Source organism: Nothoprocta perdicaria, unplaced genomic scaffold (assembly GCF_003342845.1).
Source record: "Nothoprocta perdicaria isolate Ctin4 unplaced genomic scaffold, notPer1 scaffold_383, whole genome shotgun sequence".
In the NCBI taxonomy this organism is placed as follows: Eukaryota; Metazoa; Chordata; class Aves; order Tinamiformes; family Tinamidae; genus Nothoprocta; species Nothoprocta perdicaria.
This window is the reverse complement of record NW_020455625.1, coordinates 174,425-194,326: the sequence shown is the minus strand read 5'-3', so window position 1 is coordinate 194,326 and position 19,902 is coordinate 174,425. Positions and strand designations below refer to the sequence as shown.

Genomic DNA, 19,902 nt, shown 5'->3' with positions numbered 1-19,902 from the left:
CTGATATAACCTTCTTAGAAAGTGCCCTAGATACTAAAGAATATTAAAAAAAAAAAAAAAAAAAAAAAGGATCAGGTTATCAATCTTTCCTGTTTTAGAGTAGAACAGCAGAAGAGGGAGCATGAAATTATTAGAGTGGCAACTGGCATCCTCATACCCCATCTCGCATATATCTTAAACAGCATTTTTAAGACTTAATGCTGTTATGTGCAAAGTTAAGGGAGAAAGCTCTTTTCCCTTCTGTTCAAGAAGTCCAGCTTATTATATAAAGTCTCAAAAATGACCTGTAGTGATAAAGAAAAACTGATTATCCAGCTCTGACATCCAGYTGGCTTCTGCAACTGGGCTCCTCCTCCTATATGCCACTGTATTATTATGCAAAGTGAAGCAGTCTTAATGGAAATTAAAAGAGTTGCAGTGTGCACACAAACAGAAATTTCTTTTGTCTCTCAAACAGCCCACCAGTTTAACGGCTCTCCAAGGCTTCTGTGTGCCAAGATCTGCTCCCATTTTGCTAATAACTGAGTGCTCCTAAAGCAGATTCCTGCCTGGGATTGGCACGAGCCGGACACCCTGCAACCCCTGCAATGCTTCCAGCTGAAACTGGCAAATTCAGCAAACAGACTGCAGGGCAAGTAACTGCTAAATATGCAAGTGCGCAGTTTTTGGTGAATATCTCCCCCTCAAAAATACTCGGTTTTAACATGAAGCACGTAATGCTGGGAAGCAGCAAGTATGTACTTTTCAATCAGCCACAATTGAAGCTTGAAATACAATATGCAGCCAAAATCCAATAGCAGAATTTTTGGAAAGACATCCAGTAAAAGTGTAAATACCAGGAAATTAATTTCTCTATGGCAATTTCCTCTTCCTAAACTCTGATTTTCATTGTACCATATTCCTGCTGTGGGCAAATGTGGAATTTTACGTGTAAGGAAGCTGATATAAGTGCTTTAGAGTGCACTCACAAGCCAAGACAAAATATGGCAAGTGGCAGAACGCTAAAAACATTAAAAAATTAGGGGTTGTTGGGGGTTGTTTTTTGTTTCTTCTTAGTTAAGGAGCGCTGCGCCGGCTGCCTCCCCCGCGCAGGACTCCGAAATGGAGCCGGGCCGGGCCGCGCGGAGCCGCTTCTCGGCCGCGCGATCCCGGCTCCCGGCGCCGCACCGCAGCCGCATTAATGGAGGCGGCAGAAAGGCAACGCGGCCGCCTCTCGGGCCGTGGGCAGCCAGGGGTGCTCAGGGGAACAGACGAGGCGGCCACACGGCTGAGCTCCTCCCCAACGCGCGCCCCAACCTCCGCAGCAACGGCTGCAACGGCAGCGCGCAGGCGCGGGGCGGCCTCCCGCCCGCACGCGGAAGCGGCATTTGCGCGCGCCGCCTCCGCGGGGCGGCCGTTGGGGCTCGCGGGGCGATGGCGGCGCCCGTGGCCGTGTCGGTGTGGGTGTCGCGGCGCGCGGGGCTGCGCGCGGCGCTGTGCGCGGCGCTGGCGGCGCGGCTGGCGCTGCTGCTGTGCGCGGCGCGGCAGGACGCGGCGCTCCGCGTGCGCTACACCGACCTCGACTACGGCGTGTTCACGGACGCGGCGCGGCTCGTGGCGGCCGGGCGCTCGCCCTACGCGCGGGCCACCTACCGCTACACGCCGCTGCTCGCCTGGCTCCTCACGCCCAACGCCCGCCTGGCCGAGCCCTTCGGGAAGCTGCTCTTCGTGGCCGCCGACCTGGCGGCCGCCGCCGTGGCCTACGGGGCTCTGCTGCAGCGCGGCGTGGCCGCCGGCCCGGCCTGCGCCTGCTGCGCCGCCGCCTGGCTCTTCAACCCGCTGCCCATGGCCGTGTCCACGCGGGGCAACGCCGAGGCCCTCGTGGCCCTRCTGGTGCTGGCCACCCTGTACTACGCGGAGGGCGGCCGCGTGGCCAGGGCCGCCGCCTGCTACGGGCTYGCCGTGCACATGAAAATCTACCCGCTGACCTACGCGCTGCCCCTCGCGCTGCACCTGCAGGGCAGGCGGCCCRGCRGCAGCRCGGCCCTGCCCGCGGGGCGCCCTGCAAAAGGGAGGCTCCCCCTGCTCCCGCAGCTCTCGCAACTCTCGACAAGCCGCGACGTGCTGCTGTTCGGAGCCGTCGCAGGATCRGTGCTGGGCAGCCTCACGGTCGCCTTCTACTGCCTCTACGGCTGGGAGTTTTTGGAGCACGCCTACCTCTACCACCTGACCAGGAGGGACACCCGGCACAACTTCTCTCCCTATTTCTACATGTTGTATTTAACTGCAGAGAGCAGATGGAGTTTTGCCCTTGGGCTCGCAGCCTTCCTGCCCCAGCTGCTGCTGCTCCTGGTTGTTTCCGTAGCATTTTACAGAGACCTTGCTTTCTGCTGTTTCCTCCACACCGCCATTTTCGTGAGCTTTAACAAAGTGTGCACCTCCCAGTATTTTGTCTGGTATCTCTGCCTGTTGCCCCTYGTAATCCCCAAGGTCAGGATGTCCTGGCAGCGCGGGGCGCTGCTGCTCTCCCTGTGGTTCCTCGGACAAGGCCTGTGGCTCGCTCCTGCCTACTTCCTGGAGTTCAAAGGATGCAACACTTTCTTACTGATATGGATGGCAGGCTTGCTTTTCCTTTTTATTAATACCTTTGTACTTGTTCAGATTACTTCCCATTACCAAAGACAAGGTCAAATGGTGGAAAAACCCAAGGAACAGTAATAAACATGCACCAAAATCCAGAAACAGCAGCAGTGTTTAAGGAGGCTCTTTGTACCACCAGTGTCTCATGCCATGGAGCAGCCTTCCTCTTCCTGCTTCTCTCTGGCGTTAGGCTTTCATACCTCTCGTCTTATTATTTTCCTTTGTTTTTTGAGGACTGTTTAGGTAAAAAACATTGTAAAGTGGAGTTCAGCAGTCTTGTGTGCTAGCAGATGGGTTTTGAGTGCGTTTCAAGGGTTAAGCAAGGGGGTTTGTTTTGCAGGTGTTAAGCTAATAAAAGACAATTTATACACTGAGATCTTTTTTCTTGTGCTGATATCTTGGTTACACAGTGTTTGGCATTGTACTCTGTCTTCAGAGAAATTAAAAAATAACTTTGCAAAACTTAGCAAAATTATTTGATGTTTTGAAAACCATACTCTTCAGTTCTGTTTGAATTTTTGAACAGACTTTTTCACCTTACCATTCATTCCCCATAGCTGCCTTGGATGACATAAATGTATAAAATATTTGTGTTTTTTTGCTGCACTGCTTTAAATTGCAGGGTGGCAGTTGCTGGGGATTTTAACAGCCAAGGCAATAGAGTCACAGTACAGCTTGAAAGGCCACTGTCCCCTGCAATACAAGAGTTACACCAGAGGGAAATTGAAAATACATTTTTTCAATAGTTCAGTATCTCTGCTATTAAAATGAAAGTGAAAGCGATTGAGGAGGCAGGACATTTGAAAGTTTTAAAATAACAAGGCCTACAGTCTGACAGAGTAAGATACTTATTTCTAGRTGAGACATGAGAAGAATTGGATGGAGTGCTGGGGTGTAACAAGAGGGCTGGGAGCCATTTTGGGTCAATGTCCTTAAATTTATCGTAAGTGCAGTCAGTTCTGCATAGCCCAAAGCAGAAATCATCAATATTTTTTCAAGTAAAACCTTATATTTAAATTGGCATATGTCAAATCTAACCTAAAAACCTTCATACTGGCTTCAGCTTGTAGACCCACCCTACCTTACCGTTGGTGAGGATTGCAGTGCACGCAGTGTGTGTGAGACRGAGAGGCCCTTCCCACAGCACCCAGGCTGCCGTTAGGAGCCCAGGGCCCCGAGCGCCCGGCCTGCGCCCGCTGGGTACCTGCAGCAGCACCGTGGTCTGCAGTTGCAGCAGCCCCCTACTACCTGGTGCACACGGCACCTCTGTTGCAAGTGGGGTATTTTTCTTCCCTTAAAACAATACTTTGCAAATGTTTATTAGGCCACATTTTGCCCTGTTCCTACACCTTTCCCCTATTGAAGTAAAATTCCCCCATTCGAAAATAAATTAAATGGTCTCCAAAAGCATTTCAAGTTTCAAAAGACATGCGGTATCTAGAGCTGCTCTGTGAATGACAGTAACTTTTTTTAGGGAAGAATTACTTTATGACAAATAGRTGCTTGATTCATTAGAAGTTAAATCATTTTGCAGTCTCCAGATGGAAGCTTTATCACAATATAAACTAAAGAGGACTTTTCCCTGAAGGGTCAGTACCCACCCTTCACTGATGGCTTGAGAAAGTCGTGCCTAAGTAAACTATAAAAAGGCTTTCAGAAAAAAAAATAGATTCACAGTCATCAGTTTAATAATCCAATATGATTCCCACTTTCTACAACTGTTGTTTTGTAAGGCAGCTAGTCACCAAAGTGTGCTTGGGATTTAGCAATAATCCAGTGACTCATAAGAAGTTGGGTGGGAGAACAGAAAGAGATCAACATCAGAGATACTTAAAAGTTTATGTCTTGCAAATCCCTTTTGATAGACAAAGAAAATTGAATAACTTTGTTCACTGATAAAAAGCATTAAATCAAAATATTTGTAACCAAGTGCAGAACAAGTTATAATTCATGACCGAGTCATGGTGATTAATTACAATACCCTCCAAATTCACCAAATTATTTCCTATAAACATTTGCTATTTTTGTTGACATTCAAACTCTTGCTTGGTGATTGTCTGTCTATTTTTCATCATGGTAATTAGGAATGAAAGGGACTGAATGCTATTTTTCACTTCCTATCATGGTCTTCAAAACTGTAATGCTATTTAAAAAAATAGTGAAAATGCGCAACAGATCTGAACAGATTGCACTGAAACTAGCCCTGTAGTGGAAGTGGAAGGTATGGAAAGTGGAAGTGAACAGAGAAAAAATATCAAGACAAACAATATTTTACCTTTCAGAACATAGCGTATGGTCCAAAGGCCCATGACTGGGTTCAGCATTGAGCATTGATTTCTGTTACATTCATAAATGGGGTTATTAAAATAAAAAGGCTAACCAAAATCCAATAATTAGTGTTTCATTGTTTTAGTGTGAGCCTGCTAATTAGTATCTCTGACATAGTAATTATCTACCTTGTTCTGTATTGAATAACTGCCCTATCAGTGTCACTAGTGCTGCRCTGATTCCTTCAGTAGTAAGAGCTGTCATTACCTGCTCCAAACTCAGTTTGTCAGTGTTCTTTTATATTTAATAGAAAGAGGAAATTCCAGGATTTTTCCCAAGATTTTATAGAGAAAGGAAATGCTGAAGACAATAAACCATCAGGAAATCATTTCTTCTTTTTAGCTGAGAAAGAGACATCTATTTAAAAAGGCTGCAAGCATGCAGAGTAAATAAGTAGAACTCAAAAAGTGTATACTTCACATAATTCTCACTCAGGGCTTCAGAATGCATATCCTTATATTAGCTTTATCACTGAATAGTTTTATCCTGACAAAGCATTTATKCAAATTGAAACTCAGTGACTAATGCAACATTCTTGCTCGGGAGTATATTTAAATGTACCATATGGACACACCTAAAYATTTATTTGCATGTGCACAGATATAAAGGTAACTCATCCCAGTCAAGACTCCTTGAAATAACGGGTGGCTTTACCTCTGCGGAGTGGGTTTCTTAAGGGTTTTTTGTACTCTGCATCCAACAGTCACTAGTGACTTTTTTAAACTTTAATTGTTATGTATGGAAATTTAAGTCAGCCTTCTGTAAGGAGTTTAATACATACATTCATTTTAAAAGTTATATTTGTTATTTAGGCATTTGGTAACACATTTGAAGGCCCTTTTCATTGCATGCTGTCCAGTGTGTACAGGAAAGACCGATTCTTTTCCTATGTTAACAGCATAAGTCAATAGTTAACTCTATGTCAGTGGAATTCCTGCTGATCATCTGTTCAGTCTCTGCACCTCCTGCTAACCGGGCAATATCGAGTCCCTGAACTGGTAGCTTCAATCACCAGACTATTAAATTGCTCAAAAGATACAAGTTTGCCCAGACAATTTTCCATGTCAGTGGAAAATGGTGTTATCTTTATTTTACAACGAGAGACATGAAGCACAGAAGGATTAAGTAATTTGTATAAGATGAAACGCAGCAAACGTTATCAGAAGCAGTAATAGAAAACCCCAAATCCTCAGATTCTCATTATGGCACTATCCTGGCACGACTCTTCTGTCTGGCACAGGCATTGACTGAAGCAGAGGCCTCTGCGGAAACAAGTGAATGCTTATTGAAGGTAACTTTAAAGCATAAGTAAACATAGCTCCWGCCTTTTCTAACTCTTCAAAATCTTATTTTGAACCTTTAACCTCTTCAGATAAAACGTTTCATATGAGAAATGAAGTACTTTGTATATACTGCAACAGCAGCTTGCACGTAAAGAAATGACAGATAAATAATCCTCAGTTTTTCATATGGAAAGTGGTGATATTCCTTCTGTGGAAGAAATACTTAAAGGAAATGTGTGTATCTGATTATATATGAAGATAGGACTTTTGCCTTGGAAATGAGCTGAAATGTAGGTGAATTAAAGAGTAAGCTCACACAGTGGAATCTACATTACTTGTTTGAAAAGTATTCCATTGAAGACGTGTGCTCTCCCTTCTTACAAGGGGAAAATGAGATCTCGGTTACAACTGTCAGGCGAACGTAACTTGGACTCCTTCACATCATCCTAAATGGGCTATAGGGTGTTACCGCCAAAGTGGCACCTATGCTGTTGTATAGGTGTGAGTTGTAATAGGGTGTTAATAGGCAATATTGCTGGGGTAGCATGACAGGACATTACTGAGCAGTCAATTTTTGAAGGTCAGCTCAAGTAAAAACTGATTTATGCCTCAGAAGCTAGTAAACATGGTGCTGTTTTGACAGGATTTTTCTGAAGAGGGCTGCACTCTGTGGCCCATATGCTTCCATCTTGTGTGGAAGAACATTGATTTAAATCCTCTGTTGTTCTGACAGGAAACGTTTTGAAACTATCCCTTGTCCCTCCCACTGATCCAATAGATTGAATTAGCCTGGAAACAGGCACAGAAAATGAAGTGAAAAACAAAGTATGATTACCCTTCCTTTATTTTCTTCACTGTATGGTGTGAATATGTTGAACTGTTAAGAAGATTACCATTTGGAACAGAGTCCCACTTGAGCCTGGGGTTGGAGTACTTCGTTAAAATAAGATATTTCACCCAAGTGCACCTGAGGGAAAATTGACTGAACGCCTGCATGGACTCCTGCCAAATGGCAATAAAGCCAGTAATAGCACCATATTGTATGTCAGTTGCTAAATTATTACTGTTTCACTATATTTTTCTATCATAACTATACAACAACCAGAAAGTTAACCAAAAATAGTAAAATGCTTAAATTCTAGTTTGCAACTTTTTTTCCTCAATGATATCAGAAGACTTACCTAGCCATAAACACACCAAAGGAGAATAAATGCCATACCGCCTAGCATTAATAATTCATTAATAATTATTTCTGTCCCACAGCTGACATCTTCCTGAAGAAAGTAGCACTTAAAAACAGTTTGGCGATTCACATGAGTGACAAGTGCTTCTCCACCTTAAAACTGTGAGATGCATTTGAAAATAGATTTTAATTACCATTAGCACTTCCAAGTTTAGTGTTGGCAACAGCCAGCTTGTTAATTCCAGCAGCACAGGAACTGAAGTCATGACCAATTTTCCTTCATGCTCTGATAAACTGGTTGATTAAGTATAGGAAAGTTGGTTGCTGGAAGTGAACCAAATGTTTGTTCACTGGAAAGAAGTACTGTGTGTCTAGGGCCAAAATGATGAGCATAGGATAGGGCAAAGTGATGAGGAAACTAGGATGGGATCTGGAAGACCTTTGCCATTGTCTTGCTACTGCCACTAATTTACTGTTAGCAAGTGATTTCAGCTTGTTGTGCTGTCTTCCTCTGCCACTTAGGATTGTTTTATCATTTGAAATGACAATTCCAGCCCTACCRTGTCTCCTAATCCACACCGTCAACACCACGGTTCCCATGAAGTAATGATTGCTGTCTGCTTTGAAGCAGTTGCAAGGCTGATTGTTAGGCAAATGTAAATATCTACCAGAAGACATTTTGACTCTTCATTTTTTTTTTCTAAAGCATAGGTTTAAACCTTCTCTGTGGGATGTGTTAGGCTCCYAGACATTCCAGCATTGCATTAGAGTAAGAGGGCAGATGGGTGCTAAAGCTACATGAAGATCTAGAAGCAGCTTAATAGCACTCATGAAAAAAAGCTGGACATTTTTTAAAAAAATAGAAAATTTACAGGGCAGTTGATACCACAAGTAAATAAGATTTTATTATTACTGGTCCTCTTAGATTTTACTGGAAATTGAAAGTATATTAGAGAAATTAAACCACAGACAGCTTTGCATCTGGTATCCTCACTGCAGGAATTGTGACAGATAGMAGCTGAAGAACTGCTGAATATTGTACCGCACTACGAAGGCAAATTTTAATACTACACTCAGGTACAGGTGAAACAATTAATTATTTCCCATCGGCCTTCCTTTAATGCTTTCATGAAAACATGCACAGGCTACTAAAATGAAATCCTGAGCAGATATGGTGTTACAGGGAGTTCTGAATTTGCTTCCAAGCCTCCCAAACTCCTATAAGAAGCTCCTTGTGCTGGAGCATGCAGGTGGTGGGGATGGATGCAAGATGCAGACTCCCCCACAGCTTGCCCAAAATAGATTTGTGGTTCATAAGGCAATAAGATGTTTCCCAAAGCTCCCCAGCTATAATAGTATGGCAGCAAACACAGGAACTTCATGCCCACTTCAGGCAGATAAGCATCTGCTAAGGGTGTAGGAAGGGCCCTTCTCGGGTTGCAGGGCGTATTCATAGCCTGAGAGCAAGTGACTGGATTTACTGTTTAATAATAAAACGGATCACGACTGCCAGGGATATGTAACTTGATGATACCGGATAGCAAAAGCTTTTTATTTGTGGAGGCAGGTATGACTGTATACAAAATATGAAGCATGCAAATAAATATGACTCAGAGCAAGCAGTTGCTCTTATTATAGTTCTAATTATCAGGTAGAGAAAGTTAGAAAAGTGTCAGATTAGGTGTCAGTAGAGAAAACAGATGTGAAGACTGAATGAGCAATGGCTGGTCCTTCAAGGCAAGACGTAACTTGGATTTGATACAGGCCCATGTTTCCATTTTTACTGAAGTTAAGAAAAATAAAAGCTTACACAAAGTATTTTGTGGATGTCATTACACTCAGAATACACTTCAGATCAATCAAAAGTTTGAATTTTCAGGGCTGAACTCTCTTTGAAAGGAAAGGGTGACATCCTTAGCTCTGTGCTAAAAAGAACTAGGCCTTAGCAGGTTACTTAGGAATGGCAGTGGGTACATTTAGGAGCCTCAAGGTACTGAGGATGCACCGAGGACTACTGGACAAATATGCAGAAGACAAATTTGTCACAGCCTATTAAATACAACAGCATTCACGCTCTGGCCTCAAGAATCCTCTAAAAATCACTGCCAACTAGGAGGTGTTGTGGGAAAATCTCTCCTCTGTTTAGATTGCCTCTGCATCTGTCACTGGCCACCTTTGGAGGTGGAGCTTTTGGTCTGACCCAGCTGTTCTCAGGTTTTAACCACAGAAAAGTCCCTAGCAGAGCATTCATGGCATAATTTAGTATTCTTGGCTGTGCCCTTTCTTTTATACCGTTTGTAGTTAGGCGTCAGGCTCTGTCTCAGTTCTGGGCTTGTGCATCTGCTTGCTCTTTTTTTTGAGAGTGGATACTACCAGATTGTGCCTGTAAGCCCCAATTGCTCCTTTCGTTGGCATTTCACAAGTGACAGTTAGCAGCTGGTGACAGATTGATAGGTGAGAAGGTGAGAAAAGAGACAATCAAAGCTGACAAAATAGACTTGCTTGATCAGAGAGATGTTTTCAGCTGTCTAGGCAATTAAAAACTAGGTAGAGCCAGGCAGTTTATTTGCCCAGGTCAATTCATGCGTTCCCTGGAGCTTGGCCTCCTTCTCTCCTTAAAGCAAACTATAGTTTTCTATGGGAGAAAGGAAGAAAAGAGAGACAAATAGGCACAACTCCAACCATCAGTACTGATGCAATTTATCTCACTGTAAAATACAAAAAAAAGATGCACCTTTAGAGCTGTACTGTTAGTATTTAGGCAGCTGAAACTGCTTTTACTAAAGCTTTCTGTCTTCATAATGCTTTGCTTTCAGCTTTTGAATTAGATGTGCTGCTCTTTGTGATGAATACCAACTTAGGGAGTCTTCATTAGAGGTAAAAAATTAGTAATAGCCTATATAGAAAACAAAACTGTGACCTTCAATCAGAAAACAAAAATTATACAGATTACTACAGTTAAAGTAGTAACTGTACTAGGTACAGAAGGTTCTGTGGTATAACCAGTGATGAGGAAAGAAAACCCATTATACCCATTATAAATCAGAAATATTCAAATATCACAGACCTAATGTATGGCTGCAACCACTAAATTAATTCTTACAGCTATTTGTTCTTGCTGTCCAGACTTGCTCTCTACCAGTGATGCAATTCCTACCCAAATCCTACCCAAAGTTAGGTAGATATTTCTTGTATCTGGTGGCTCTGTGTAGTTCTGGTCCTGAGGTCTTTGACTCTAGATGCCCATGTACTCTGAACTCACTCTGAAAGACTGTCGTCTTTCTTTTTTTATCATTCATTGCTGCTGATTTTATGATGGTCCCCTGAGAATTCAAAGAAGGCAAAAGCTATTGAAAGCGTAGTTGCAATCTGGAATACATTAGTGTTAGGAAAGTGTCTGATTTTTTCTATATCAAAATTTTCAGTTTAATTATTCTTACATCAGCATTTGCTACATGCTTTTTTGGGGGGGAGGAGAGGTAGGAGGAGATTTCTTGCAGGCAGGCTAATTCTAAGAACATCTGGGTGCCACACGGGACACTTTCATCCCAGTGGGAGCAGAGTTTGCTCTGGGCTTCTAAGAGACACTTCCTTCCAGATTCTGCATGRGGAGGTTGGAAACCCAACAAGAGACATCAAAGGCAAATACTCTGTCTCACAAGATGTTTGAAACTGTTTTCTTGAAAAACACGAGTTATTGATGACATTTGCTGCACTTTGCCTCCTCACACTACCGTAGTTTTTTTTCTGAAGTTTGCTTTGATTAAGCCTCTAGAAACAGAAGGGAACTTTTGTTACAGAGTCACTACAGACAATTTACAGTACTGTATAAAAATGTATTTTCATCACTATTTATCAAGGTTAACACTATATTAATTTAGCAGTCTAGCAAATTACAATTTGATCTTTAGTGTTGATTAATAGCTGACATTCTCTCTAAACTTAATCCTCAGGATGATATAGTCTCATCTGGAGATTTATCTGCTTGGAATTTGAGCATTATTTGGAGCTAAATAAAAGAAAAAAAAGTAAAAAGAAGAACTAATGTAATTACATCTTCTTGTCAAGCCGAAGTGTTAAAGTGTTAAAACTAATTCAGGTGCTTTGACTGCAGACAAAATTGAAACACTAAAAAGGAATCGTGCTACATGAGTCACTGAATATGCATATTGGTCAGCATGATAAAGGTCAAATATATTCATGAGGACATGTAATCTTATGCATGTTTGGAAAATTAATATGAAGAAAGTATGAGAAGAGGATCAGAATCAGAAAATCCCGTAGCTCTCATTTAAAAGGGCAATGTGAAGGCTGTTCCTGGACTAAATGACTGGAAATAGATTTCAAGGACACTCACTCAAAAATACAGGGTATGCTTCAGCCTTSAGAGTTTAAATAGGTACTGTGGTACCATATGTTATAGCTGCTTTCAGAACAAATGCAGGGGTTTGCTCTTGTGAGGCACCAGATGGCAAAGAGGTTGGTACCTAGAAGTTGTCACATCTAGATCATCAATACCAGTCAGTTGAATGGGATGAAAGTAACTTTAGGCTGGTGGCTTTTTAGTAGTTTATAAGAGACAGAAATAATGAGTATATTTATCCTCCAAAGGAACAGTAAGATATACAGAATAGCTGTGATAAATGGCACTTGCTCTTATACAATAGAAATCGAAACTTGATGCAGCAGCAAAATGAATTATTGCTTTTCATGAGAACTGATCTTTCCATGTTCAAGGACTCATCACTACCATGTGTGTATTCTGCATACCTGCTTTAGGTAGAGAAACCCAATCTCTAGTTCTGTTGACCAAGCACCTTCAAAAGCATTACAACTACTTAAAATACCTTTTTTGTTGTTGTTGTTGCAGCAGGGACAAAAGCATTGACAGGCATAAAAGATAAAACTAAAACAAGATGATAAATATTTTATTGTGATTTTTCTCCTAAATAAGGCTCTAGAGCAAGCTCCCATAGAAATTCTATGACAAGCTCTTGCAAAATCTGGAAGGTTGCCGCTCCACACACGTTAGTGTCATACAAAGCAATTTATATTGCTGTTGAAAAGATCACTGGAAGTGCCTCTTCTGTCTGTCTAGTGCAGAAGACCACTGAGAACCTTAGATAACAAATGAGAATACACTGATCCCTTGAGAATCGTAAGGAAATGCAAAACAAATTATCAAAGATGAAAACTGAAAGGAACGAACAATTGTGTAGGTGAGAGGCACCAAAAGAAAGTAGGAAATCCGATCCTGAGCCAAGCAGCTAGATTTTCTGTATGGATAGGCTGGTCAAGCCAAGATGAATGCCCCAGCTTTCATCTGTCACTGGATTAATTTCACTTTTCATTCATTCTGCTGCCCACTGAAACTAAGAAAGACAGTCATGGCCTGGTCATAACCAGGTAATAGTATTCTCATTATAAGCAATGGTTGTATTCTCTGAGCCTTTCATAAATATATGGTCTATACTGGTCATATTGGGCAACTCCTATATGTACCATTCATAAAAGAGCTCAACCTCACAATTAAGTGTATGCAAAGCAAAATTAACAGGCAAGAAAATAATTTATAACTCTATCACTGCTCTAACCCTCCTCATGGTGCTGGAGAAAATGGCTCAGAGCCAAATATTTCTTTGGACTCTGCTGCTGATCAGACTGTTCCTATCTAAGCATCCAAACTTGACAGCTGCCTTTGGTGCCATGTCTCCATTTGGTCTCTTGGCAAACTGCTCTGCTTTGTAATATCCTGTAGAAGAAAGGAGGAAGGAACCAAGAAATTACTCATTACTTTGAGCTAGAAAAGAGATAGCAGGTGCAAAGTGCTTTTGCATGATCCATCTATTAGACGCTACTGCTAACACTTGGTTGAAGGTCCGCTTGGGTCAGTTTTGCTACCAACCAGGCTTGTGAAACCCCTGAAGAGACAATAAGGATGCAGAGATGTGATTCTCAACAGAAGGGAGTTCTTTCTTTCCTGAATGTGAGCTGTTCTTCTTGCTTCCTTTAGTCTTTTTGTTGCTGAAGCTTGTTTTGAAAAATAATTTAGAGTTACTTTCAAACACAATTGATGCTACACAGATCTCTTCTTCACTGTGATATTTTTTTCTCTCATGAGCATTGATCTGAGTGTGAAAAATTCTGTTTCATGACAAATGTAAAAGTTTTGATGCTATTGTGAAACCAAAAGATCTGTTCCAAGAGATATTTGGAATATCTGGGAAGGTGAGAGGAGAAAGGCAGACAAGATAGTCCGTTAGTGCTGTCTTGAGAAATTCATTAGCCTTGAAAGCAGAGGTTTCTTGGATATCAGATTCAGAACTGAGAGTAAAAAATTAGCTGAGCTTTCTCATGGGTGGAAGGGAAGAAAGGGACTGCCTGCTCTCCTCTTGGGACATTGATTTACTACATCCTCCCAGTCCTGGGCTCATGCTAACCATGCTAACCTATGTCCCTCTCATGCTCTTGTTCTCCCTGGAGATACCTTCTCTTCCAGAAGTGTTGCTGAAAAACTCCTGGTCTCTTCTAGTTGTTCTGATATAAATCCTTCCATGCCATATCCTGACCTGGCATTTGCAAGGGTGTGGCCAGGTCATTTCTTAGTCAATGGAGTCATATAAACATACTCCTATAAAAGCTAAGCTATTCTTTTGACTATTTTTAGGTCCACTACACAAGAAAAACATGAAGGACCCATGCTGCCACATCTCTGAAATTCATGCGTGATCACCAGCTTAGCAGTTTTGGTTTTTACTTATCCAGGTAATCAGATAATTAAACAAATTTTCTTCCCTCACTATCTATGAGAGGGGAGAGCTATGTACTGGGCAGATTTTTTAACAGGGGAGACAAAAGCCATGAAGAGTGGGGAAGGGTATGCACTAAAGAGTACAGCCTCACTGACATAGCTCTGTATAAAACTTAGGCTTCTTGTCATATGACACAGGAGTATCTCTGAAGCTGTCCAGGTGATCTACAGCTCCATCTGGATCCAGATCTTCCCAGATAAAGTTAACTTTTAAAGTAGCCATACCTGCTTTTCACTTATATGGAGGTCATATGTCACTGTGCTCTCTGGCACTGAGGCAATCTAAAAGTCCCTTGAAGTGTATGTGAATGCAAATGACACTCTTTAAGGCCCCTTTATACTATGCAAAAGTCCTAACATGTAAATTAGAATCAGATGTATTTGTTTTCAAACAAATATAATATCACTAGCAGTAATGAAAAATATAAACTCATTCCATTGATCTTTATTGCCTGGGTTCAGAGCAGTGAAAAAGTAGATGATGGAAGTGAAGGTTTTATGTTTCTGTAATGCTTAATAAGCTACAGAAAGATGTGTTTGGTGCAATTCAGGGAAGATTCTTGATGATAATAATTCAAACTACCTATCTCTGTGTCTTCCAAGCTATCATTCTATTAACATGGGGGCAGCACCCTAGCAAGATTCTTTGCTGTAGGCACAAATTCTGTTCAAAATAAAATTACTTCCCTCATAGGATGTGAAAATAAGTCAAATAAAAACAGTTACAAAAACAGTTTGGTTCCTGCATAGCTTCTGACACATGGAATCAGGACTCTCTTTCCACATTATCTATAGTGGCCCTTTCCTGGGGATTTCAAAGATAACAGATGATAAACACAAAATGCCCATTCCTATTGCTACAGAACAATTTCCCAGCAGCTGGCACTCGGTGTTTTCCCACCTGTCTGGGATGGGGATGGTCAGCAACAGGGTATTACCACGTGTTTGGCGTTTGGGAGGGTTTACCTGTGTGCTATCCTGGACAATTTTTCTGTGGCTGCCAGTGGTGCGATGGGTCAGGTGGAGTCTGCCTTTGTTTCCTCAAAGTTCACTTTTGTTTCTCCTCTTCTAGTATATTGATTCTCCTAGCTTTGAGCATGGAAATAAAATTCCAGATAAAAATAACCTACTGGATTCCCTCTGAAGCTTCTTCACAGTAATTTGAAAACTCAATTTCTGTAGATTTTCTTCTAAAACCATTTTGTATCTTGGCCAAATTAACTTGCTTTGCAGTGTTTTTATAGACTTTATCTGTCACTAAGTTCTGCTTATCAGATTCAACAGCTCTTACCTCGAAATGTTGTATTTGGCTTCAGATCCATAAGCTCTAAGCACAAGGGAAACAGATGCACAGCACTTGCTCCAATAAATTAGGTAGCCTCAACCCTGTGCAAAGTGGGAATTGTTATACACCTATGCAATTAAACTGAGTGGCTTTTTGCTCACTCAGGTTTCTTTGATAGAACTAGTTTTGAGTTAAACATTTGGAAGAAGTGTGGTCATTTAGGGGATTTAAAATCCTATTCCCAAAGTAAATAATAAGTCTTACCATGTCCTGATTTCTTAAGTTGTTATTGAGAATTGGCTTGAAGTCTCCTGAGCCACCTATTGGGAACCATTGTGTCCCAGTGCGAGACCTCAAGCTATTTAAGAGAGAGGAAAAAATAAAGCCTTTATACTGTGATATTCCAACTTGGCTAATTTGGAAGGTCAAATGTAGGTGGGCCATCACACATATGACTTAGCTACATTCAGTCTTTGGGCCAAATATTGGTATTTCTATACTGCCTTGCTGCAAGGGAACACTTCTGAATACACTCTTCTGCAAAGCTTACTCTTGGATCTTTGTTTCTCAAGTCAGAAACTACTGTTTTTCACTTTCTAACTTCCTGTGGCACACTGATGAGTTTGGATGCCTGTTCCCACCCTGGGCTAGACCCTGTGCCAAAGCCCCTCAGTCTGCTCATATCTGTCTTTATTCTCCCTCTGCTATACTCCCCCCTCAAAAAAGAAGTTCTTCTATCTTACAAGGGAAAAACAGAGTTTAGTAGAGCCAGACTGGCTTTGTAATCATCTGTGGCAATGTCCTTTCTTTATGAAAGATCACGTTTGTCTCACTGAACAGCATTTTGGAAAACACACAGCATTTCTAGGCCAAATGAACTAGAGCTTTCTAACTGCATAAAGAGCAGTTCTCTTTTTCTCAATTGGACCTTCATAATTTCATTGATCATATTAAAAATTCCTTAATTGTTGAAATATAGATTTGTTTCAAGAGATTCTGGAGAACATTGCCTTTTTATTTACCTCCTAGAAAGGTTTCTAGGGCAATTTGTTACATAGTAAATCAATTTTTTTCTGTGTCTGGCTCACAATTTTTAACCATGACAATTTGAGGGGTGTATTCTATTAAATGAGAATGGCAAGTATCTAGTAGAATTATCTGATTAATTTATGATTCTCTTGAAAAAGAAGTTTTTATTTATTGACACCCCTTGGTGTCAATACTACTGCACTGGCATCCAAGGACACCTGGGTAGTAGTCCTCCTTTTTTTTTATTGTATTTGTTATGAACATTTTCATTTCTATACTTTTCCAGACATGGAAAGAAAATTCAGTATAGGAAGGTACATTCAAACTTTCCCTCCAGTTTGCCATGGGGAGAAACAAAGTGTTCTTCCTGCCATGGATATGTTTTTAATAATTCTGTATTGTTTTCCACCATAATGACTGCAGTAAGTTCAGTGCAGTACACCTAATCCAAAGCCAAACATTATTTTGTCTACTAATACATCTACTCACATGTCTCCTCACAGAATAAGGTTAGCTTGCTCCTGCTGATCCTAGTTATTTTATTTTGCTGATCCTTCCACCTATTAGCTGCTGAATATTCTGCATGGCATTTTGATTCCCTGACAATGAATTACAAAAAAAGAGGGCAGACAGGATTAAGGGAAGAAGAGACAGATTTTCAGCTGTATCAGATGTTCTCAAGGAGAACAGTAAGTAACCCTGCTGATTCTAGTGCTGTTTTCTTTCTTTTTCTCCTTTTTTTTTTTTTTTTTTTTTTTTTTTCATGACAGCTACTTTGGGAATCCAGAACAGTTGAATTTAGAGAGCAATCTGAGGAGTTTTATGACCTACATCCGCTTACTACTCATAAGACACTTCTGTCAGCTGAGGGGCTCTGTACTTGAGTTTCAAGGCACCCTAAATAAGATGCTGAGAAGGTGGCAGAGATGAAAACTGCCTATATTAGCTCCACACAGGCTGCGTGCTCCTCTTTCTTGGCAAGATCCCTGACACAGAYAGCCCAGCAGCTCTTTAGTCTCTGCACAAGTAACATCCCAGAGGTTGCACCCAGCATCTAGCATCACATCAGCTCTTGGTCTCAGGGAGGCTCATCCTTCATTCTTTATGCTGGTTATTCTTCAATTTCCTTCATTTGAGATTAGAATTTAAAGTAAAAACATACATACATAAACTAAAGGGTTATTGAACAAGACGTAAGAATGGAAAATCAGTGGTAGTGTGCTTCCAAACCCTCTTCTTGAGCTTCTCCTTCCCCCTTACTCTGTGCAATCCTCTGTCCTGCTAGATGCATCCAGAGGAGAACGGCAGCTGGCCGGGGGGGCAGCTGGGCAGCACAGCTACAGGCTTATTGCAACTGCATAATTTTAAATAAATGCTGAAGGGCAGAAATCTTAATGTAAACTAATTTATTTAATTTCATCCTCTTCTCATCCCCTGTAAAACTATAAACTGCATCTGATTGTGCAGCAAAAAATGGCAAGAAACAGAAGGTCTATAAAGAGAAATACTGAAAAATTACTTATTCTAGTTTTTATGATTATACAAAATAAAGGACACGGTTCATCTCAGATCTAGACACAGCATAATCCTTATTATTTTTCCTAGTAATATAGTGGCATTTAACACTGTCCAAATAATGAAGAGGTCTGCAGGCAGAAATCATAGAGCGTAAGAAAACATGAACTAGAACACCTTGGCATTTTAAAAATACATCTTGCAGTACGTCAATAGGTATTTTTATCCCCACCCCAACATGAAGAGAATACGTCCTGTATCTCTGCATGACATCTCTAGGAGCTGGCTTTGTCTGTGAAGGAATTCACTTCTCTGTCAGGTGAAAGACGGGGCTGAAGGAAACCAGTGGACCCTGAGTAATACTCCCTGTCTGACGTTATTCAAAACCACTTTTACCTCTCTGACGTTTGCCCACTTTTCTAATTTGACCTGGAATAAAGGTAACTGGACAAAAAAAGCTCAGCAGCATTCAAGGCACGCATTCATACGAGAAAGGCAGTGACTAGAAAAGGTTTTCTTGGGGAACTGATGTTCCTGAGCCAAAATGATGAACTCAATAGTGTGTTTGATAAAATACAAGCTTCATAAACAGCACCCCAGCTCAGTTGTATGGAAGAAAAAGCAGATATCTAATAAAAAGGTAAAACTGTGATTTAGGTGTTCTGATATGCAATGTAATTCATTGGTCCATCAGCTGTAGTTTATTATTTTTCCATAATCCCTTTAGCCTAAGCAGTGAATAGGTGTCTTGCGCCTCTAAAAGACTGGATCTACAGCTCTTTTTAGGGTCCTACTCCTACTGATGCTGTTCGCCCTGTAATCTGTATCATACACATTTTTTTTTGCATACTGTAAATTAGCCTTAGAGAGCTCCAACATGAATCACAAATAGGGAAGCAACTGGCAAAAAAAAAAAAATATTATCCCTGTTGTGATCTAACCTGATTTTAAACACAATGAAACTAATCACTGGTTACGTACTGTCATGAATCCCCTGTCCAAATAAACACATTGTATAGGGGAAGGGAATAGAGAAGGAAAAAGGGGGGATATGAGAAAAAGTTTGTAACAAAGGCCAATTTAGAAGTAATTTTTTATTTAGTTCACTCATGGTATATCTTTTTTTTGAAGCAGATGCATGATGTACACTCAGACTAACAGGCACCTGCCTCAGGCTTTTACCTACGTGGGCGTTCAGCTCCATCACCCCTATCAAAGACTTTCGCATTAGTTTCTTGATCCCCCGCTGGCTTAGATTCTGACCACACAGCTGTCAAGGAGGGAAATGCAGACATCTCCTAAGAGCTTGTAGGAGTTTAATGCATTTTTAATCTAAAGAACGTGTATGTTATCAGAAGCAGTGGTTAGCATTTTCAGGTTTCAAAGCATCAGTTCTGATAAAAAAAGCCCAACACAGTACAGTAACTCAACAAATACAACTCCTTAACTTGGGGCCATGTTCTACATCACCCTTTTCCCCTTKCTCCGTGTGTGTTTCTCCTTTCTCTCTGCACATATACACACACCCATAGGCATATACTCAGTACTGCTTACCATGTCTTCTCAAACTGGGCCCTATCAAAACCTAAGTTTTTAAAAGAAAGGCTATCCAGATCAGCATGCATTAGAGAACTTTGTGAACTGTTCTGAACTCTCTGCATGAAATCATTCCATGAGACACTATTGTTACTGCCCTTGGTAAGTAAACTAAAGATTTTATGCATGATATTCAGGCTATATGTACCACCAGAAGGCATTTTTGCATTTTTTAAGTTCACATTTAATGCACTTCTGGCACAATATGGCTACAATGTGCAGCTGATGACTGTAAAGAAAAATCAAAGATTTC

General features: G+C 41.2%; 1 protein-coding gene across 1 annotated transcript; it reads left to right on the top strand.

Annotated features, from left to right (window-relative positions):
• Nucleotides 1–1,101: 1,101 nt before the first annotated feature.
• On the top strand, nt 1,102–2,915 carry PIGM (phosphatidylinositol glycan anchor biosynthesis class M). The gene has a single exon (XM_026044800.1). The coding sequence runs from the start codon at nt 1,102–1,104 to the stop codon at nt 2,695–2,697; it is 1,596 nt and encodes a 531-aa protein (XP_025900585.1). The 3' UTR covers nt 2,698–2,915.
• The last annotated feature ends 16,987 nt before the right edge of the window (nt 2,916–19,902 follow it).